Source organism: Herpailurus yagouaroundi, unplaced genomic scaffold, assembly GCF_014898765.1.
Source record: "Herpailurus yagouaroundi ecotype Mexico unplaced genomic scaffold, PumYag 186, whole genome shotgun sequence".
NCBI classification, from domain to species: Eukaryota; Metazoa; Chordata; class Mammalia; order Carnivora; family Felidae; genus Herpailurus; species Herpailurus yagouaroundi.
Window position 1 is genome coordinate 360,438 of NW_024412417.1, and position 22,813 is coordinate 383,250.

The following is a 22,813-nucleotide window of genomic DNA, read 5'->3' on the forward strand; positions in this document are numbered from 1 at the left end:
ATTATTGGGACTTCATCTAGATAAAAAGCTTCTGCACAACAAAGGAAACAGTCAAAAAAACTAAAAGACAACCTATGGAATGGGAGAAGATATTTGCAAATGGTATATTTGATAAAGGGTTAGTATCCAAACTATAAATAACTTATCAAACTCAATACCCCAAAACAAATAATCCAGTTAAGAAATCAGAAGACATGAAGATACATTTTTCCAAAGAAGACATACAGATGGTTATCAGACACATGAAAAGATGCTCAACATCACTCATCATCAGGGAAATACAAATCAAAACCACAATGAGATACTTCACAACTGTCAGAATGGCTAAAATTAACAATACAAGAAACAACAGGTGTTGGCGAAGATGGGGAAAAAGAGAATCCCTCTTACACTGTTGGTGGGAATGCAAACTGGTGCAGCCACTCTGAAAAACAATGTAGAGCTTCCTCAAAAAGTTAAAAATAGAACTACCCTATGGTCCAGCAATTGCACTACTAGGTATATACCCAAAAGATATAAAAATACTGATTCGAAGTGACACATGCATCCCATTATTTTTATATTCTTACTATTCATTGAAAAGTTTAAAAAGTAGGCTTTCCACTGATAATAGTAGAAAGTATAGTTAAGAACATTATATTCTTTAATGGTGAATAAGGAAATATCCCAAACTGCAGTTCAAAATACTTATTTTAACTATAAGCAAAAATGTAAATATTAAATCATTTCACATTGAGATTAGATTGACACAGTTATTTCACTTTATATCTAACTTATTCAACTGAATCTTCTTTATAAGAACTTATTAAACTCAGAATAAATGGATACATGAACCATTGAATTCAGTGTTTGTGGATAAAATGTTCTATTTTGAATATAAAGTCAGAAAGCATTGTTTTTGGTTTATTAAAAAGTCTGCTATACAAAGCTACCAAAAATATTAATTTTTCACATAAAATTCAAATCACACCAGACCAATTAATTTAAAAATGAGTAAACCATATAACACATGAAGGATATCAATCCATTAGAAACTTTAGATTTTAAAACTGCAATAGCTAATGAACATCTGATGAGCACTTATATGAATACCTATAAAGTACACGTTTCAGCGTATGCTCCATTAACTTTTTACTAAATTTTACATGCTAATTTTTTAAAGTTTATGATTATTTAAAATATATGCTATCTTTTTCTTTAGTTGACATTGTATTCCATATTATAATATGGCAGTACTTTTAGTTCTTAGTGCTTACTCTTAAATTATTGGGAATATGACATTCATTGTTATATTTTCTGCAGTATAATATCAATTCTACAGTATAATATCAATATTTTTTGCAGTATAATGTCAATTTCACCAAATGGCATGCTGGAATGATTATTTCTACGGGTTGAATTGTGCATTCTTATATATCAGAGAGATTAATTTCTCCCTTTTAATAAGAAAATAAAAAGATGTCAGATAATAATAATGATATGAAAAATAATTTTTCTCACTTCTAACTAGTCAGCAATACTTTTCGAGCACCAACAATGTTTAGAAAATTGTGAAATATATTTATTTGTCCAAATGTTATTTTTTAATTAATTGGTTTAATCTTTGAATTACACTTCTGATTAAATTATACCTTCATTATTTCCAAATTAGATTCATGAAAGTGCTGAATTGTGCTGGGTGACTTCTTCAGATTTCAGGGTAGTCATTTAGGACCTTTTGAGGACATAGAATAAAAGTTTATATCTCTTTAGCAAAAAGTCAGCAGTTCAAATGTAACAGAACAGGAAAAGGAAACTGTCGTTCCGGTCAATGCTGAAGGTATTGTATGAGTTGGTCTCTCTCAAACATAAAAAAGATTAATGCAGAAGGGAATGCTTGGGCTATATCTGAGATTCAGTTCATGGTTATCAGCTGATATCAGCACTGTGCTCATGTGCTAATAATATGCAGTCTGGGCTGTTCAGGGGACTTTATATTGTAGGTACTGTGATACTTATACAGGAACATGTTACCTATGAGTTCTTCAGGTACTATTTTTCTTTGTCAACCCACTCCTTTCCTGCACTCCTAAATATATCTTTTATATGAACCAGAAAATGTATAGTTTTTAAAAGATTTTTAAAAATTTAATTGACCAAGAAAACTAAACAGGACACACAAACACATATGGCATATATAACTTGCAAATAGCAATGAATGCTAAGTACTTACATTATTCTTATTAATATCTGATATGTATGAATAGTTCAGGAATTAGAAATTCTGTTATTAATACATTAATATTCATTGGCTTGCTTATCATATCTATCTATCTACAGAGAAAGAAAGAGAAAAAGAGATGGAATATATTTATATTTATATTTATATTTATATTTATATTTATATTTAAATATACCTTGGATGTTACTAATTCCTTCCTTGTGTTAAAAGGCTGCCACCTAATTTTTTTCCATTATTTTTGGATAGTAAAGACAGTAAAAACTACGATAAGGCTCTTCAGAATATTTTTCTTATTATAGATACTAATTTATGTAAAACTTTGTGGACTATCTTGCCAAAATCTCTACCTTTCCTTTATCTTCTATGAGAAAGGTTTGGATGTCATTGTCCAATTGATGATTCTGAACTATTTGGGATGATAAGGGCAAGCCAACAAAGTCCAAACAGTACAAATGGAAGTAGATTTTATTTTAGAGAAACAGTCCCTTTAGTTTGTTGAATCTCAGTCTGCTTTTGACCAGGATGAGTAGTTTACATCAGAACAATCTCCTTGCTAGAACACTATAAAATCTGGATCAAAGCAACCAACCAAACAACTGTCTGAAGATATTTGAGGGCAACCAGGGAACCAGGATTTGAAGGGTCATGATTCAAGAAAGAAAGGAAATAACATTATTTTGAGCCAGACATTCCATGTTGCTTTCCTTTGAGGCAACTGCCAATTTGTAATTATCATAAGGATGAATAAACAGAAAGCAGTGGATCAGAACTTCAGGAATCTCAGAGTACCAGAGTGATATAATTTTGAGTTCAGTCTACATAGACAATCGGGACTTGAGGTGGCAAGATACTGGGAAAAGAAAATCAGAGGAAAGGTACCTTGATATGCCTTTCTTTTCTTTAGGGCATTTGCTTATTCCTAAGAGTTATGGACCAAGAGGCTAAAAATCTATAAAAATCTGAATGTCAGTACCAGTAGGATGGATGGATGGATGGATGGATGGATGGATGGATAGATGAATGCGTGGATGGATGGATGGATAGATAGGTGATGGTTAGATGATGGATAGATAGATAATAAGCTAATAAGGAATTGACTTGGTCAGTTATGGAGACTGGCAAGTCCAAAATCTGTCAAATCAGTATCTAGTTTGAGTCTAAATGCTGGAAGATGTGGTAAAATTAGGAATAACTGTTGTGTATGGAGATCAGATTGAAGGCCGCTGAATGGAGAATTTTCCTAACCTCTCTTACTTGGTTATGGATCAGTCTTTTGTTCTATTCAGGCCTTCAGTGATTGTGTGAAGCCTGCCACAGTATAAAAGGCAATCTGCTTTATTCTGTGTACTAATTAAATGTTCAACTCATCCAAAACACCCAGGATAATATTTTACCAATTTATTTGGGTACTCCATAACCCAGTCAAGTTGACATAAAATTAATCATCACAGAACCCAAGTAAAAGTATGCAGCTAAAAATCTAACAAGAACTGTCTTCAGTCTCATAGCATTTGACAGAGAGCAATTAAGAGTTCTGTGTCTAGGAGCATCTGGGTGGCTCAGTTGGTTAAATGTCCAACTCTTGGTTTTGGCTCAGGTCATGATCTCATGGTTTCCTGAGTTCAAGCCCCGCACTGCACTGAGCCAGGGCTCTGCACTGGCAGCGTGGAGCCTGCTTGGGATTCTCTGTTTCCCTCTCTCTCTCTTTCTCTCCCCACTCATACTGTCTCTGTTTCTCTCAAAATAAATACATAAACTTAAAAAAAGAGCTCTGTGTCTATCAAGGATAAGAACTTCTGATAAACATGTTAGTCTATCAATAGAAACCCAGAACTAAATCCAGCCTCAGACACCTCAGTTCCTGATTGGATCATGTTAATTTGCTTCTACACTCACTACTTAACTGTAAGTTGAAAAGTGAAGCATCTCAGAGAAAGATACGTCTACAGCAATAACAGTTTTTCATCCTCAATGTTCAGCACTAAATAAAAAGGAATAAATGACACACAAAAATAGACAAATAGCAGATAATAAGAAGGAAAATTTAAACCTAAATATGTCTATAATTACATTATATATAAACAGACTAAGTATTTTAACTAATAAACAAAGATTGTCAGAGTAGATAAAATACCTCCTATATGCCGACACACCTTATTACAAATATACCAGAAGTTGCTAAGTAAAATAATGGAAGATGATAAACCAGATCACACTAACCCAAAGAAAGCTGGTATTGCTCTTCTAATAGTAAGAAAGTAAACTTCATTGCAAGAACATTATTAAAACTAAAGAGAGATAATTATTGTGAAATAACATGCACTGAAACTTATTACTTCAAAACATATAAAGTAAACATTGGTAGAATAGGAAAGAAAGGGAAGAAAGAAAGAGAGAGAGAGAGAGGGAGAGAGAGAGAGAAAAAGGAAAAGAAAGAAAGAAAGAAAGAAAGAAAGAAAAGAAAGAAAAAGAAAAAGAGAGAAAGAAAGAAAGAAAGAAAGAAAGAAAGAAAGAAAGAAAGAGAAAGAAAGAAAGAAGGAAAGACAGAAAGAAGGAAAGGAGAAAGAAGCAAACAAATCCAACACTATAGTAAGTGATTTTAATAGGACTGTTAGTGCACAGTCTGATGCAGGGCTCAAACCCACACCGGTGAGATCATTATCTGAGCCGAAATTCGGAGTCAGAAGCTTAACCAACTGAACCACCAAAGGCACCCCTACAACAGAACTTTTAGAAGTTAAGAATATTTGGGTAGAATTGTACTAGTCTTAAAGTGGCATCAGATGATGATTATATTTAACCCAGGCTCCTTTGCTGCTGAAAATCTTCCTATATTAGAAGGAAACACATTCATTTATCTTCGAAGTTTTAAGATAGTGATATAACATTATTAATATTTTTAGAATGTCCTTACTTATAAGACTATTGCATGTTATAGAGCAAAACAAAGAGCACATAATTTATTATAAATCAGGGGGGAAACTTGGGTGATCCAGGTAGCTTTAGAAAAGAGATAGGAGTTAAACTGGGTTTAAGCTGGGTAGAATTCAAGTAAGCAGTCAGTGTGTTAGGTCTTTCAAATAAGTGTTTCATGTGAATTACTGAGGAGGTGGAAATTCCCTGAGAAGAAACCACTCTGTTTTGGAGGAAATAAAAACAATTTCTTCTACTTTTCTGATCCATTATGATATCTGGGCTCTTCTTGCCAAAATGCATGAGGGTCATAATAGTAAGCTTTATTTAGACAACTTTTAAGAGGAATTTATTGACTATATCTACAAATTGACTTGATTTATAGCTTTTACTTAGGGAATGCATAGCTTTTCATATATTCTTCAACTATCAATTATTTTCCTGTAATTGGAAATGTCTTCCTCGTTGGCTCAGCATATAGGTTTGGTATCAATGTACTCAGGGAATTTCTGTTGAGGCAGACAGGCCAGTCTCTCAACTAGTGGGTTGAGTTAGGTCCCAATTAGACTGTCCTCACATTCAGGTTAGTTCCTGCTTCTACCTTTTAGATATCACAATATACCCCTAATATGACCAAAATCCTCCATAAGCATGTAAGAGATTATGAAATGTGACATTTTCATATCACTTTCTTATTTTACAACATTATTGGGTTATGAGAATGTACTTTCTACATAAGCCATTTAAGTCATAGGGGAAATGTAATTTTTTCTGAGACATAGACATCCTGTAGAATCTCATGAAAGCTATAGAAAGTCATTCAAGGAAATAAATGGAAATTTACAAATAATCACAAACTGTGGCATGAGATATTAGGAGTTCAAGAATCTTCTAAAAGTCCATCCTTGGACTAAATTTATGAACCCCTACCTAGAGAGGCTTTGTATTTTCTATCTGCCTCTTCAGCCCAATAGGGAGAAAAAAATATGTTCCACAGGGTTAAGAACATGATGTTTCCTTGGTTTAAAAATAGCAATTCTAATTTTAGTTATTGATCTTATTTAATGTGTAAATGCCTGAAAGCTAGACACATTGGAAAAATAAAACAAGGAGAACAAAATTATACCTATAGAAGTCTACTGTTTTTCAAAAAAGTTCATTTGTGTAAAATGCAGTTTGCAACAAACCTCAACAATGTTTTTATATAAAAGAAATCTTAATGGATATACCAACTCATATTATTCAGCACCAAATGTTTGGGTCATGTATTAGTAAAGAAGTGTAAAAATTTTTAATCATGAGAATACATCATTTCCCAATAAATGTAATTATCAATTTACTTTTCAGTAAAATAATAGGAGAATTTAGAAGTGAGAGAAATAGCTCCCTTTGTGCACTTCCAACATCTATCTACAGCAAAATAGGATTATTTACCTAACCTTAATGAGTGTTTCCCCCAAAATTGAGAAACATTGAGCTGTATATCATTTAAATAGCTTTGTAATGTTGCCAGATTTCAAAATTACTATATTCATTAAAATTTTCAGAAAATACAGAGGTATTAAGTAGAAAATGATAGTTGTCTGCACTTTCATCATTCAGAGATAACTATACACATCTAATATATATCATTTAAGATATTTCATATATTGGGGAACCTGGGTGGCTTAGTCGGGCATTTGACTTTGGCTTAGATCATGATCTCACTGATGGTGGGTTCAAGCCCAGCATTGGGTTCTGTGCTAATAGCTCAGAGCCTGGAGCCTGCTTTGGATTCTGTGTCTCCTTCTCTCTCTCTGCCCCTTCCCCATTCACACTCTGTCTCTCTGTCTCTTAAAAATAAAACAAATATTAGAAAAAATTTAAAAAAAAAAGATGTTTCATATATCAATATAAAGATACCAAGAGAGAGAACGCAGGTGTGGAAAATAACACAGCATGTTGTTTTGAATCTATTTTAAACGTCTTTTAAAATGTCCAAAACTTAAAATTTAATACAAACTCTCTCTGTAATTGAAAGAAAATAGAGTTTTAAGGAATAGGTAATGTCTTTTTTGTCATTTTACTTCCACCTTTCCCCTGAATAGCCTGGTATTTGCACTTGTACAACTTTCTCTGAGCTAACATAAACATATAAACAATTATATAAATTTATATAGATTACCATTTTTGTAACTGTTCAGTTTATTAAAATTTTCAACATATTTTCACTGCTATTTGTCTTTTTTCCACTATAAGTATTCATAAAGGGTAAGGTACATAGATGTCACTAATTTTAAACAGTATGTAAAAATTTAGATTTAGTTGAATACACACATACACACACATTAACTGGTGGCTATTTAAAAATACTCCAGTTGGAGGTTATTAAAATGTGCTGCATTGTTTTATAAGTACATCCTTAAGAATACATTTCTACAAGGTAGATCCTAAGAGATATGTTCCTGGATAAAACATTTCATATATCCTTTGTTAATTTTAGTAAACATTGCCAGATTATTTCCCATTTTAAAAGGTTTTACAGTTTCTTGAGTTATATAAGAAAAGTATTGCCCCAGTCTCATAGGTTAAAGTACTTTATTATTTTCAGTCTCATAGATGAATAAACATTTCTCTGTTTACTAGTAAGATTGAGAATGTTTCTTTTGTGTGTGGTTTATTTAGTTATTCTCTTCTGGAAAATATTTGTTTTTAATAATTTCTCATTTTCTATAATTATTTTTAATCTATTTTTTGTAAATGTGTATTTATTTTGAGAGAGTGAGAGTGCACGTGAGTGGGGGTAGGTGATAAAGAAAGAGAGGGAATCCCATGAAGTGTGGAGCCTAACGCAGAGCTTGATCTCACAACCATGAGCCAAAGTCAGGAGTTGGAGGCTTAACCAACTGAACCACCCAGGTGCCCAGAGTCAAATTATAGGTGTTTATTAGATATTATTAGGGACATAGTAGATTTCATCACTTTATTTTTGTGTCATTGTGTTTTCTTTTTCCATCCATAATGTTCTTATTTCTATGTTACTAAATTTGCAATTTTAACTAAGAAAAGCTATATATTTTTTTTGTCTTTCCTAGTTCCAAAGTATATTCTCAGTATTTTTTTTTAAATCTTCCTGCTCTTCTCTTTGGAATTACTGTTCTAAAAGTATTTTAAATCTATTTTATTTTAAAGGTATCTCATGTTAGTTACTTTATAATTATTTTATAATTATTATATATCAATAAATTTTATTTACATTTATTATCAACTATTTACATTTTTATCAACTGTTTTGTATTCCTCTTTGGATTCACTATTGTTCTAAGTGAAATTCATCTTTTTAAATTTGTTTCACGTGATGTCAAAAATTAACTTGATGCTTATTTTTCCTCACTCTATATTCCTATTTTAAGTTAATAAAATTCTAGTTTGAAAGTTTTTTTTTTGAGTACTTTGAAGGTGACCATAGTTATATAATGGAATGGAAGTGTAAATATTAGTAATTTTTAAAAATAATTCAGCTATACAATAATTCAGTGTAAACAATGTTTGCATACATACAGTGTGTAAAGGGTATTAGAAATATAATATTTTCCTAATAATATTAAGGAGTTTGATGATATTGGTTAATGCATCAAGAAAGAAAGCCTTAAGAATATTATTCAAAGTTGTGGAGGACTTTTGCTTTCATAAGGGCTTATTAGGTAATTCAAACTAAGTCTTATCCTAAAAACAATTAGAAAATCTGGAAAAATGTATGTAAAAACTATCTACTTGAATTTTCTGATGTCTAACAAGATAATGAAGGGGGGACGTGGAGGAGAAAGACTAATGGACTACACCAAAACCTGAGCAGGAATGCAAGATACAAATATACATCGAGATGTTGTGTATTACTTCATTTCTAAGACTCACCTCTTCACTATTCTGGAAAATTTAGTGCCATTATCACTTAATGTAATAATTACTCCTCTCCCATTATTTTTGGTTTCTTCTGGAAATCGTAGTAGCTGTATGATGAATGGTCTCCATCTATCTTCCATATCTTTTAAAATCTCATTTCAGATTCCTTCTGAATGATTATTCTGAATGATTTTTCTCATATTTTATCCATTTCATGAATTGTTTCTTTAGTTTTAACCAATGTGTCCATTGAGTTTTTTTAATAACTATTTATTACTTTAAAAAGCTTAATTTTGTTCTTTTGCAAAATGCCTTTTTGCTTCCATAATGTCATTCTCTGGTTTCATGATCTAATATATTAATTGTATATAGTTTCTTTATGTTGTTCATTTTTTAAAGTTCTTTGTTGACTTACCATTGTAGGGTGTTTTTTTTTTTTTCACTTGCGAGGCTTATAATTTTTTACTGTGATTTTGTTATTAGCAGGGATTGCTTCCTATGTGAGTTCCTTTTTTCCTCAATTCATACCTAAGGTTTTAAATTTATACTTTCCTGGATCTTAGCTGTTTTTCTAGTTGTGTAACAGAATTTACAGTAATCTTTTAGCTTTGAGTCCTGTACTATTTGTAAATGTATACTCTGCACTCACACAATTTATAGACCTAGAATCTTGATTTTATGACAGCTGTTCCCAGTTCCACAGCTGGATTAGTGGTTAAAGTTTTTGTTGCCTCCATTTCACATATAGGTGATCCTCCAAGTTCCTAGACTTTATGCAGGAAGGCCCAATTCCAGTTCCTCACCTTCCATGGTTCTAAGTCTCATCTCCTATTCCCACATGTATGACAAACCCTGGAATTCACCCCCTTTGGCATTTATTCTAGTCTGATATCACTGTGAACCACTTTGCTTCAGCAGTGACTGTTTAAAATCCCTCTTTATTTCTGGACTTGCAGATTAAATCTCAGCTATCCATTCAACTAAAAAGATAACTGTTCAGCCTTTCTATGGATCTGAAATGTTGAAATGTAGGAGCAGATGTCTTCTCATATCATCTTAACCATATAGACCTGATGTTTTCCCTAAGAAGCTTCTCAATTTCATAGATATACATTATCTATGATAACTATCTATCTATCTATCTATCTATCTATCTATCTATCTATAATATATATCTTATTTACAATTAAGTACTCTAGAGTAACATTTTGGCATGCTAAATATTTATCTTTTACATAATAAATTAGGACATCCTACATGTGTATATGTATGCCAGTGATTTATATATTGCATAACACTATATTCATTTTCATTATTACTACCAACATATGAGGATAATAAAATAAGCAGAAGACCAAGTATATAAGTTCTATTTCCTCACTCTTTCAACAAATATTTATTGAATGGCTACTATGTTCCAAGCATTATTCTATGTACTTAAAATGAATCAGTGGGTAAAACAGAAGATCTATTCTTACAGTTATTTTCTTCATGCTAGTGAGAAAATGGGAATTTTTTCTTGCCCTGGGAAGGTAACATTGGGCAGAAGTATGACACCCATGCAAGACTGTTTAGATCCCTCTTTTTTCATAGACTCGGAGTTTGACCTGCAATCAGTGCTTTTGCAGACTCTTCTAGACTGCTCCTGTCACAATCAGTGGTATTTTTATGTTGATGAATGATAATGAAGTTTAAGTTGCCTCCATATTTTTATAGCTTCGACAATGGAGTACCTTTGGAACACTGGAAGTTACAGCTCAGACTGAATCAGACACAAAGGAGTACTCAGTGATCACAGAAGAAGATTGTGAAATTCTTAAAATCCCAGCAAAGGATTATGTGAGGTTAAAATCGGTATGATCATATCTAATCTATATTAACACAATAGATGTATAAATTCAAGCTAAGTTTTGCCTCTAGACATAAGATGTCCACATTTCTTTTATTTTTTAATATAACTTGACTTGGAGACAATAAAAATGTGGTTTATTTGGTGAACATTACTTAAGTTTCTGATGATGGGTAGTTGAAGTAGAAAGAAAGGTCTCTATGAATATATTTTATGTGTATTTTGAGCACTTTTGGTTTTTCATGAATTTTAAATCCATTCATTTATGCATCCATTTATTCATATATTCATTCAACAAGCATGTTTTGGTTGTCAACAGCATGTCATGTGTTAGGGATACCAGACAATCATACAGACAGATCTCTAAATCTGTACAGTCCACCTGAAAAAAAAAACAGTTGGGAATAATTGGCATGCTATTTTATCGCTTTAATAGACATTCAAACCCAGAGTTGCATGAATAGGTGATCACAACTTAATTCTGATCCCCTAATTCTGCAACATTAAGATAATTTATTTACTTCAAGTTTACCAACTTACTCTCCTTAAGTCAAATACAAAATTTTCGCTTTTTTGATTTCTCCTCACCTGATGGCAGAGAAAGTTTGTATAAGTGACTGCATCAAAAGGCCCCCATTGTTCTGCTCTGCCAGCTTTTCTTGAAAGGGTCTAAGTCTGGTGCTGGTGCAATAAGGCACTGGCATCGGCTACAGTTGGGTTCTTTGGTTGGAGGGAGATGGTGAGTCATCCATCTTCTTGACTTAGGTCTCTAAAAATAGTCAGGATTTCTTTTGATATAGTGGTCTCAGTGTCAGTGGTACAGAGGACTATCTCAGAATTCAACTTCCTTCCAAATCCCTGAATTCAGAGTCACTCACTTCTAACAATATTTGGTATGTTTTATTTTCAAAATGTAAGTATCAATTATTTGATATTATCATGTACCACTTTTGAGTTTAGTCTGGATTATGACAAGATTTTTAAGAAATGCAAAAATATTTATGGAAGCCTAAAAATATTATGAAAGGTGGGAAAATATAATTTTAGTAGCACACCAGAAGACTAAAATTTCAATATGGTTATGTGGTCTTGGAATGATGCTCCTATAAAATTCAAATGTATTTTGTGCTATATAACCTTTATTTTTCTGTTATGCCATTTATCTATCTGCTATACATTTTCCTTCTTTTTTAATGACTTTTTCAGGAAAACATAAAGCTTGAAAATAAAGAAAAGATGAAATTAATTCATAAATGTCCATATTATGAGGAGTGGCCGACTTTATCCATATGTGAGCTAGTTGCACTCATTAAATGGAAAAAATTTCCTCCAGGTTATGGTGAGTTTAATGCAATTTTGAATCATCTTCTTTATATAACATAGTACTGGCATTTGTAATTTTTCATTGTTTTAATGTTTGATATAACATTTCTTCATATTATTTTACTTAATGTACTTAAGCAAATTAATTTACTTAATGTGACCTTTTAATTTAGAATCCTGCCTGTTTTTTTATTAAAAAATCATTCTGTATTGGCTTGAAGATCTTAGGACTGGCCTTATTTCCACATCTCTCTATATTTTCCCATGGCCCTGCCCTTCTTGTTCTATTGTCCTTACAGTCAATCAAAGACCAAAGAAGGAGAAATGCAGTAAGAAGTTATTGCCATTTTTCCTGTTCTCCTGATTGAATGCCTACTTAAGCAGCAAGTTTCCTTATCTGTACCTGTGCTATACATTATCAGTGGAAAATACAGAGAATAGGTGAGGCTGAGCTAAGGGGTAGCAGCAGTGAAGCTGCCATCATGTCCAATATTCAGCATGACAGGGATGTGTGGATTTCCTGGTTACACATACAAAAAAAGCGTAGGCAGCATTAAGTCATTTTGTACAATTGTTTCTATCTATGAGAGCCCATTAGTAAGAAATGTCACCTGCTATGGACTCAATGTTTATGCCCCCCAAAATTAATATGTTTAAGGCCTAATCCCCAATATGATGCTGTTTGGAGGTGGAGCCTTTGACAAGTGATTAAGTCAGTAGAGTGGAGCCCTCATGAATGGGATTAGTGCCTTTATAAGAAGAGACATGAGAGAGATGATCTCTCTCTCTCTTACCCATATGGGGATACAAACAAGAAGGCAGGTATCTGCAAATAAGAAAGAGAGATCTTACCAGACACTGAATCTACTGGCATCTGTATCTAGGACTTCACAGTATCCAAAACAGTGAGAAATAAATGTTGTTTAAGCCGCCCAGTCTATAGGATTTTGTTATAGCAGCCCAAACTGACTAAGACAATGATACAAGAGGAACTGCGGTAGGTGGGTCAGAGCAGCCTTAGATCTCCTCCAGTAAGGAATCCCTATTTCCCAATAAAAGATAATAGAGAGAGGTTTGTAGCCTTGCCTGGCTTTTCTCTTAGTGAAACAGTGGAGTATTTAGTACCTAAGATTATAATGGAAGAGGTAGTGTTTGAGAGAAATACTTCCATTTCAAGTTTCAGAGCCTTTAAGTGTAGTGAGGGATATAGCACTAGGAGGAGGTGAATATTTCAGATAAACTTAAAATTAAATTCTAAAAAGAATGAGTCTGAGTTGCTAATTCCATACTGTGACTGTTAATGATAAAAATATGGTGAAGTTAAGGAAAACCTGGCAAAGATGTCCTTTGAGTGAGTCAACGTATAATAGAAAAGTGAGGTACAGCATAGCACCAACATGGACGGTTGTTTTATAAGAAAAAAGTAAATATGACTACAGGCAAGGTTATGCTTGAAAACCTAAGATTCTCTAATAAACTTGTTAAATTTGGTGAGGGGCACCTGGGTGGCTTAGTCAGTGAAGTGGCCGACCCCCGGTTTCAGCCCAGGTCATGATCTCACAGTTCATGGGTTCAAGCCCTGTGTCAGGCTGTGCACTGACACCATGGAGCCTGCTTGGGATTCTCTCTCTCTTTCTCTCTGCCCCTCTCCTGCTCATGCACTCTCTCCCTTTCTCCCTTTCAAAAATAAACATTAAACAAAATAATTTGGTGAGATTATAACTCTTTACTAAATTTGTTCCAAATTTCTTTCCTGTGCTTTTTTTAAAATCTTTTTATTTATCACAGTTTTGAAATACAACGTTTAACCCATATTTAGCCAAACACATATTTTATCATGCTTGTAAAAATTGAATTTTTGATGTATTTTTGTTCATGAAACATTTTTTCTAATGAGTTATTAATGCCATTTTTGGCCAACAGTATATATAAAAAAGCAAGTAGTAAACTGACTTGGGAAAAAAAAGTATTGAACATTTATAAATTCAGCATATTTTATTGAATAGAAATATATATTCTTTAATATGAATGTTTTGATTTATCATGAGTTCCTCCTTTGGTGTCAGAAATATCACATTTTGGTCCATGCCTCAATCCCAAGACTATTTTGTATAAAAAATAATACTTCAGTCTTGTCTATATGTGAGGACATTAATATTTTTAGGTGTATATGGGGAATAATTATGAGCTTTTAATGCATTTGATTACTAATGATGACTAATATGTGTCTCAGTCTAAAATATCAACCTAAGATATTTAAATTTAGCATCAGAATGTTAAGGAGGTACTGACTTGATGAAATTTTTTAGACTAATGCTGGTTTCAACTTCTTTTTAGTAAAGGTCTTTAAAAATAGTGGTGGAGGGGTGCCTGGGTGTCTCAGTTGGTTAAGCATCTGACTTTGGCTCGGGTCACGACCTCATGGCTCATGAGTTTGAGCCCTGCGTTGGGCTCTGTGCTCATAGCTCAGAGCCTGGAGCCTGCTTTGGATTCTGTGTCTCCCTCTCTCTCTGTCCCTCCCCTGCTCATGCTCTGTCTCTGTCTCTCTCAAAAATAAATATTTAAAAAAATAAAGGAAACAAAAAAGAGAAAAAAAATAAGAATAATGGTGGAATCTATCTATTGCATTGGACAGTCTGTGATTATATTGAATAAGTCAAAGTAGCATTATTTTGCCACTGATTCCCAAATACAAATATGTGGTGCTTACATTTATACAGTTTTAAAAATCATTTGTCCTCCTTAGAGAAGAATGACAATTACAATAAATGATCTTCAAAGCCCGTTTCAGCCCTGAAATACTTTGGTTCTTATAAATAAACATACCTAGGTGAAGAATAAGTTCTGTCAACCTAATCAAATTTTCTTTTATGGTAGTGACAAACTTGATATATCAAAGAGAAGCATTAGATGTAATACTTCTGGACTTTCCTCAAGATTTTGAATTTTTATCAGAAAATGTAGAGACTGTTGCTCAAATTATACTTTTATTATCTAGGTTTAAAATTAGCACCAGTATGATTTCCAAAGCATAATTATGTGTATTTTGATCTTTTAGGAATGTATATTGGATGAAGTTTCAGAGAGATTTAATTATTCAAAAGAGTGATAGAATTTAGGATTAATCTTTAGCAATCTATGAAATAAGTGAAGCATATTTCTGGCTCAATTTCCTTTGTTAACTTCCTAAGTCTTCTTACTTAAGCTTCACATGCCAATGGATCCTGACTGTAATAGATGTGTACAATGTTGCTTGTAATTTGGGCATATCCAGTTCCTATCACACCAATTAAAGTCTTCACAGGTGTTATTTTTTTCGAAGTATGACTGGCTGAAAAAATAACAACCAGCTTATTTCACTAATCAGCCAGTTGCTGTGGTTATTGTGTAGAAGAAAAAATATTAAATTAAGTTGGCATCAATCAACTATTTATGTATATTTTATTGTTATCCTACCTATATCAGTATGCTCTGTCTTTTCCAGGCAAAATTTGACATAGCAAACAATAACTAGAGATACTTAAAAAAAAGTGGTAGTCAACTCAGTTCTGAAAGATAAAATATGCCATTATACTAATAGTAAAAAAGATATCTAGTCTTCACAAACCAAAAGAGGAGAGTTTCAGGCACAGGATATATACTTTGAAATTCTACCTAATAAAAATGTAAAGTTCCGGGCTCTGAGTTCCAATAAGTTTTTGGCTTCAGTATCTTACAGATCATTCTGTGGGGTTTTATATTCTCAGCCCCAGTGCACACTTTTGAGCATCCCAGAAAAAAGTTGGTGCTTAGAAGTGCTATTGATCCTGATGGTTTTTTTCCTTCCATTCCTTTTTTATGGCTGTTTTTTGCATTAGGTAGATATTTTCTAATGTAATATATTAATTCACTTAATGTTTTCTTAATAGACTTTACACTTTAGAGCACTTATAGGATCTCAGCAAAAGTGAGCCGAAGGTACAGATATTTCACATATACCCCCTATCCCCAGTCTTACATAGTATTTCCCACTTTTTTTTTTTGCCTTTTGAGAATGGCTACCATGATTTTATTTTTAATATAATTTACTGTCAAGTTAGCTAACATACAGTGTATACAGTGTGCTCTTGGCTTCAGAAGTAGATTCCCATGTTTCATCGCTTTCATAAAACACCCACTGCTCATCCCAACAAGTGCCCTCCTTAATGCCCATCCCCCATTTTCCCCTCTTCCCTGCAACACCCCCACCATCAACCCTCAGTTTGTTCTCTGTATTTAAGAGTCTCTTATGGTTTGACTCCTTCCCTCTCTGTAACTTTTTTCCCCCTTCCCCTCCCCTGTGGTCTTCTGTTAAGTTTCTCAGGATCCACATATGAGTAAAAACATATGGTATCTATCTTTCTCTGCCTGACTTATTTCACTTAGCATAATACCCTGCAGTTCTATCCACATTGTTGCAAATGGCAAGATTTCATTTTTTCTCATTGCCAAGTAGTATGCCATTGTATATATAAACCACGTCTTCTTTATTCATTCATCAGCTGATGGACATTTAGGCTTTTTCCATAATTTGGCTATTATTGAAGGCGCTACTATAAACATTGGAGTATATGTACCCCTATGCATCAGCACTCCTGTATCCCTTGGGTAAATTCCTAGCAGTGCTACTGCTGGGTCGTAGGGCATTTCTATTTTTCATTTTTTTGAGGAACCTCCACACTGTTTTCCAGAGCAGCTGTACCACTTTGCATTCACATCAACAGTGCAAGAGAGTTCCTGTTTCTCCACATTGTCCCCAACAATGTTGTTTCCTGTTGTTAATTTTAGCCACTCTGACCGGTGTGAGGTCATATCTCAATGTGATTTTGATTTGTATTTCTCTGATGATGAGTGATGTTGAACTCATCATGTGTCTGTTGGCAATCTGGAGGTCTTTTTGGAAAAGTGTCTATTCATGTCTTCTGCCCATTTTTTCACTGGATTATTTGTTTTTCATGTGTTGAGTTTGATAAGTTCTTTATAGATTTGTATACCAACCCTTTATCTGATATGTCATTTACAAATAACTTCTCCCATTCTGTAGGTTGCCTTTTAGTTTTGTTTATTGTTTCCTTTGCAGTGCAGAAGCTTTTTATCTTGGTGAAGTCTCAGTAGGTTATTTTTGCTTTTATTTCCCTTGCTTTCAGAGACATGTCAAGTAAGAAGTTGCTGCAACTGAGGTCAAAAAAGTTGTTGCCTGTTTTCTCCTCTATGGTTTTGATGGTTTCCTGTCTCAAATTTAGGTCTTTTATCAATTTTGAGTTTATTTTTGTGTATGGTGTAAGAAAGTGATCCAGTTTCATTCTTCTGCATGATGCTGTCCAGTTCTCCCAACACCACTTCTAAAGAGACTGTCTTTTTTCTATTGGATACCCTTCCCTGCCTTGTCAAAGATTAGTTGGCCATACATTTGTGGGTCTCATTCTGGGGTCTCTATTCTATTCTGTTGGTCTATGTATCTGTTTCTGTGCCAATACCCTACCGTCTTGATTATAGCTTAGTAGTAGAGGCTAAAGTCTGGGATTGTGATGCCTCCCACTTTGGTTTTCTTCTTCAATATTACTTTGGATTACAGAATTGGTATCTCCCAATTGGGGGCATAAACATTTACAATTGGTTGCTCTTCTTGATGGATAGACTCCTTAATTATGATGTGATGTCCTTCTTCATCTCTTGTTACAGACTTTAGTTTAAAATCTAGTTTGTCTGATATATGTATGGCTATTCCAGCTTTCTTTTGACTTGCAGTAGCATGATAGATAGTTCTCCATCCTCTCACTTTCAATCTGAAGATGTCCTTACGTCTAAAATGAGTCTTTTGTCGACAGCATATAGATAGATCTTATTATTTTTTTTATCCATTCTGATACCCTATGTCTTTTGATTGGGGCATTTAGTCCATTTACACTCAGAGTTATTATTGAAAGATATGGATTTAGTGTCATTGTGTTATCTGTAGATTTTATGCTTGTGGTGCTGTCTCTGGTTCTTTGTAGTCTTTGCAGTATTCCACTTACAGAGTCCCCCTTAAGATCTCTTGCATGGCTGGTTTAATGGTTATGAACTCCCTCAGTTTTTGTTTGTCTGGAAAAGCCTTAATTTCTCCTTCTATTCTAAATGACAGCCTTACTGGATAAAGGATTCTTGGCTGCATATTTTTCCTATTAAGCACATTGAATATTTCTTGCTTCTCCCTTCTGGTCTGCTGACTTTCATGGATGGGTCTCCTACTACCCTTATGTGCCTACCCTTGTAGGTTAAGACCTGTTTGTTCCTAGCTGCTTTCAGAATTCTCTATTTTTATATTTTTCCAGTTTCACTATGATATGCTGTGAAGAAGACCTATTCTTGTTAAATATGAGGGAAGTTCTCTATGCCTCTTGGATTTGGATGTCTGCCTCCTTTCCAACATTAGGGCAGTTCTCAGCTATAATTTGTTCAAGTAAACCTCTGCCCTTTTCTCTCTATTTTATTCTTCTGTAATTCCTGTGATACAGATATTATTATGTTTCATTGAATCACTTAGGTCTCTGATTCTCCCCTTGTGATCTAGTATTTTCTTATATCTCTTTTTCTCAGCTTCATCGTTTTCTAATTTTATCTTCTATTTCACTTATTCTCCTCTCTGCTTCCCCCATCCTTTCTGTCACTGCATCTAGTTTATTTTGCACCTCATTTACAGCATTTCTTAATTTATCATGACTATTTCTTAGTTCCCTGATATCTGCAGCAATACATTCTCTGCTGTCTTCTATGCTCTTTTCAAGCCAAGCTATTAATCTTATGGCTCTTATTCTAAATTTTTGATCAGATATATTGTTTATATCTGTTATGAGCAATTCTCTAGCTGTCATGTCTTCCTGGAATTTCTTTTGAGGAGAATTCTTCCATTTCATCATTTTGGCTAGTTTTCTGTCCTTTATGTGTTTTAATAGCTTGCTTGTCACATGTTCTGCACATGTGAGCACTACTATATTGAAAAGAGGTCATACATGTCCATGGCCTGGCCCTTCAGGAAGTGTTTTTGGAGTGTGTTGTGTGATCTCTGTTGTTGTGACTCTGGTTGCTTTATTTTCCTACTTGTAGTGGTGGTTTGGACCTTCTACCAGTAGTGCCTTGATTTGTTCATTGAGGTAGTCCTGGAAAAAGTTTAAAAAGTGAGGGAAGGTGGAAGAAGCCAAAGAGAGAAATAACAGGGGTGGGGAAAAAGAAAAGAAAAAAAAATGACCAGGCAGAGAATCAGAGAAACTATATGGCTTAAACCAGAGTGACAGAGAGGAAAATAAGAAGGAGATAAAGAAGAGATATAAAAATAATAGATTAAAAATGTCTGCCTAAACAAACAAACAAAAAACAGAATAGAGAAGGGAACAAATAACAGGGAGAAAAGAAATAAAAACAAATGTATTCTTGACCAAGAATCAAATCAGAAAATACAAAACCATTGGACCGATATCTGATGGTGCCTTGGAACCGGTGGCTGTGCTTGTCTGGAAGAGGGGCTGTCTGGTCTGGTCAGTGTCAGTCTTGCTCCTGTAGATGCACAGTTATCAGCGTGGTTTGGTATAGGCAGGTCCTGCCTCCAGTGTGGACCCACTGTCTGTTCCCTGCTTTTTTCAAGCCAAGCTATTAATCTTTTGACTCTTATTCTAAATTCTTAATCAGATATATTGTTTATATCTATTTTGAGCAATTCTCTAGCTGTCATTTCTTCCTGGAATTTCTTTTGAGGAGAATTCTTCCGTTTCAACATTTTGGCTAGTTTTCTGTCATTTATTTATTTATCTATCTATTCATTCATTCATTCGTTCATTTTTATAGCTTATCATGTAGCTATAGCCCTGCACCTGCAAGCACTACTATATTAAAAAGTGACCTTGTTGTTGATGGAGAGAAAAATGGTGACACCCCAGTCTCTCCTCCCTAGACTGGGTATCTCACACCACTCTGTTCAGGCCATTCTCACAATGCTGCAAGGGCATGAGCAGCTGGTTTGTCCTTTTCCACAGTCTCCCTTGCCTCCCTGGTGCTGGGCTCGTACCCAAACCCCAGTGTCTTAGAAGATCCTGCTCTGTGCACCCTGGTTCTGGGATAGTGCCACTCCACCCTGCGAGCAGACAAAGGGCCGCTGGCTGGCAGGTGCCTGCAGGGCATTTTGTCCTTGGAGCAGCTATATACTTTCCCACAGCACTCAAGGGAGGGGACTACTCTCTCATACTGCACCTCTGAGCTTGCTACCGAGCACAGGGCTGGCTACCCCCGCCCCACCAACCCCAGGTTTATGTACAGAAGGCAGGACCCAGTCTGGAGAAAACCCCACAACCCTGGATTAAGTTAGAAATTGGTTCTTTCTCCATTTTTTCCCTTTCCCAGTCCATGGTTTTTCTCTTGTCCAAATACAATCCTATACTTCCACAGCCTCTCTTTCTCTTCCTTTTGTCTGTCCACAGGAGATCCCTCACCTCCACGCCTATGCCACCAGTTTTATCTCTCCCAATTCACAATCATGTCCCTATGGCCCATCAAGTTGTTGTCATGGGGCCCTGGAGATGTTTTTGTCACTCTATAGCCTGGATTCATGGAATTCCAAGCCTCCTGGCCTCAATAGTGCTGTGTTTGAGGTAATGTTTAACAAGAGAATTTTGGGTCCCCTTACTTCTCCACCATGTTGACTCCTCCTCCTGGAATTCTCCACCCTTAACATACTTCATGAAACTGTTACATTTGTTACAATTAATGAACCTACAGTAAACCATCATTATCATTGAAACATCATAAACCAAAGCCCATAGTTTACTTTACATTTCACTCCTGGTGTTGGACATTCTCTGGGTTGGGTGAATGTGTAATGACATTTATCCACCATCATAGTATCATGTAGAGTAGTTTCATTGCCCCCCAAATTATCTGCACTACACACATCCATTCCTCCATGCTCCCTAACCACTGGCAACTGCATCTTTTTGCTGTGTGGTTTTTTAAATGGTTTTGCCATTTCCAATGTCTCAGAAAATTGGAATTGTACAGTATGTAACCTTTTTAGAATGGTCTCTTTCACTCAATAATATATATTTAATGTTTCTCCATTTCTTTTCATTGTTTGATAGCTCATTTCTTTTTAATACTCAATAATATTATATTGCCTGGATATACCACAGTGTATTTATCCCTCCACCTAGTGAAAGACGTCTTTGTTGCTTCCAAGTTTTGCCATTTAAATGAAGCTGTTATAAACATCGGTATGCAGGTTTTTGTATGGACATAACTTTTCAACTCCTTTAGATATATGTCAAGAAGCACAATTCCTGGGTAATATATTAAGAAGAATATGTTTAGTTTTGTAAGAAATTGCCAAACTGTCTTCTAAAATGGGTGCATTCTTTTGCATTTCCATCAGCAATGAGATTTTGTGACTCCACATCAGCATCAGCATTTGATATTGTCAGTGTTCTGGAATTCAGCCTTTCAAGTAGATTTGTAGTGGTATTTCATTGTTGTTTTATGTGCATTTCCTTGATAACATTTGAGTGAAGCATATGTTCATGTGCTTATTTCTAATCTAGGCATCTTATTTTATGAGGTATCTGTTAAGGTCTTTGGCCTGTTTTATTAATCAGATTTTTTTTTATTGTTCAGAGTTCTTTCTATATTTTGGATAACAGTGCATTATTATAAATGTCTTTTGCAAATATTTTCTCCCAATCTTTGGCTTGTCTTCTCATTCTCTTGACATTTTTCTTGATAGCTTGGCACGATGTACTTGGTAAATAGAACTGCTATAAATAGGTTTTAGTAAATACTTTTAATAAAATACTTTTAATAGGTTTTAGTAAATACTAGTAAATTCTTTCTGTATTTGTCATTGTATACACTTTTTTTAAATAAATATTGCTATAAGAAACATTTTCTTAGTATGATAGGCACTGCAGATTATATTGATTAGTGCCACTTTCAAGCACTTTTAACCTGCCTTTCTCTACTGTAGAGTCTAGAAAAGCTAAAGACTACATCTCCTAGAATCTTTTAAAAAATATTTAATTTTGACTATGGCCTGTCTTATGTCCAATGAATACAGTTGTGTAATATTTGCAAGAAGTCATGGAGCAGGTCTTTTTATAGGCATGGTGATGAGGGTGGTGGTTCTGATTTTGCCTCTAGCATTACAAGTGATGCCTAGGAGAGAGGTTTCCTTTAGAAGAGCTCTATATTGTGGGTGGGCCTTTCCACTGGCTGATTTTTTTTTTTTTTTTGGTAGTATTGAAACCTGGTTTCATGGTCCTCCTGCACCTTCTTAATACCTTCTAATAAACCTCTTTTTATTTAAATCTAGTTAGAAGGACTCTGTGTTCTGTACTTAGGAACCAAAAATAGTCCTTTAGTTCCATCCATTCCATCAAAGTTTATCTCTTTTGTAAATAAATGCTTTTTTAGAAATTCTTCATTTTGCTTTAATCAATTCATATTTTTATTGAATATCTACTATGTAGAAATCACTGTATTAATTGCTTTTTGTCGAGTTAAAAAGAAATGCATTCTAAAATTACATAAAATTAAATATTGAGTAGCTACAATGCATTTATTACAATGTAGGATAGTTTGACTTTAGA

The 22,813-nt window shown here is 34.2% G+C and overlaps 1 protein-coding gene across 2 annotated transcripts in view; it reads left to right on the forward strand.

Moving 5' to 3' along the window:
- The window catches only part of CNBD1 (cyclic nucleotide binding domain containing 1), a 430,168-nt gene that overhangs the window by 302,313 nt on the left and 105,042 nt on the right, over positions 1-22,813 (forward strand). For both annotated transcript variants that reach the window (XM_040493922.1, XM_040493921.1), the window contains exons 7-8: positions 10,733-10,870; positions 12,072-12,204. In XM_040493922.1, coding sequence (XP_040349856.1) covers positions 10,733-10,870; positions 12,072-12,204 — 271 coding nt within the window. The remainder of the gene's footprint in view (positions 1-10,732; positions 10,871-12,071; positions 12,205-22,813) is intronic.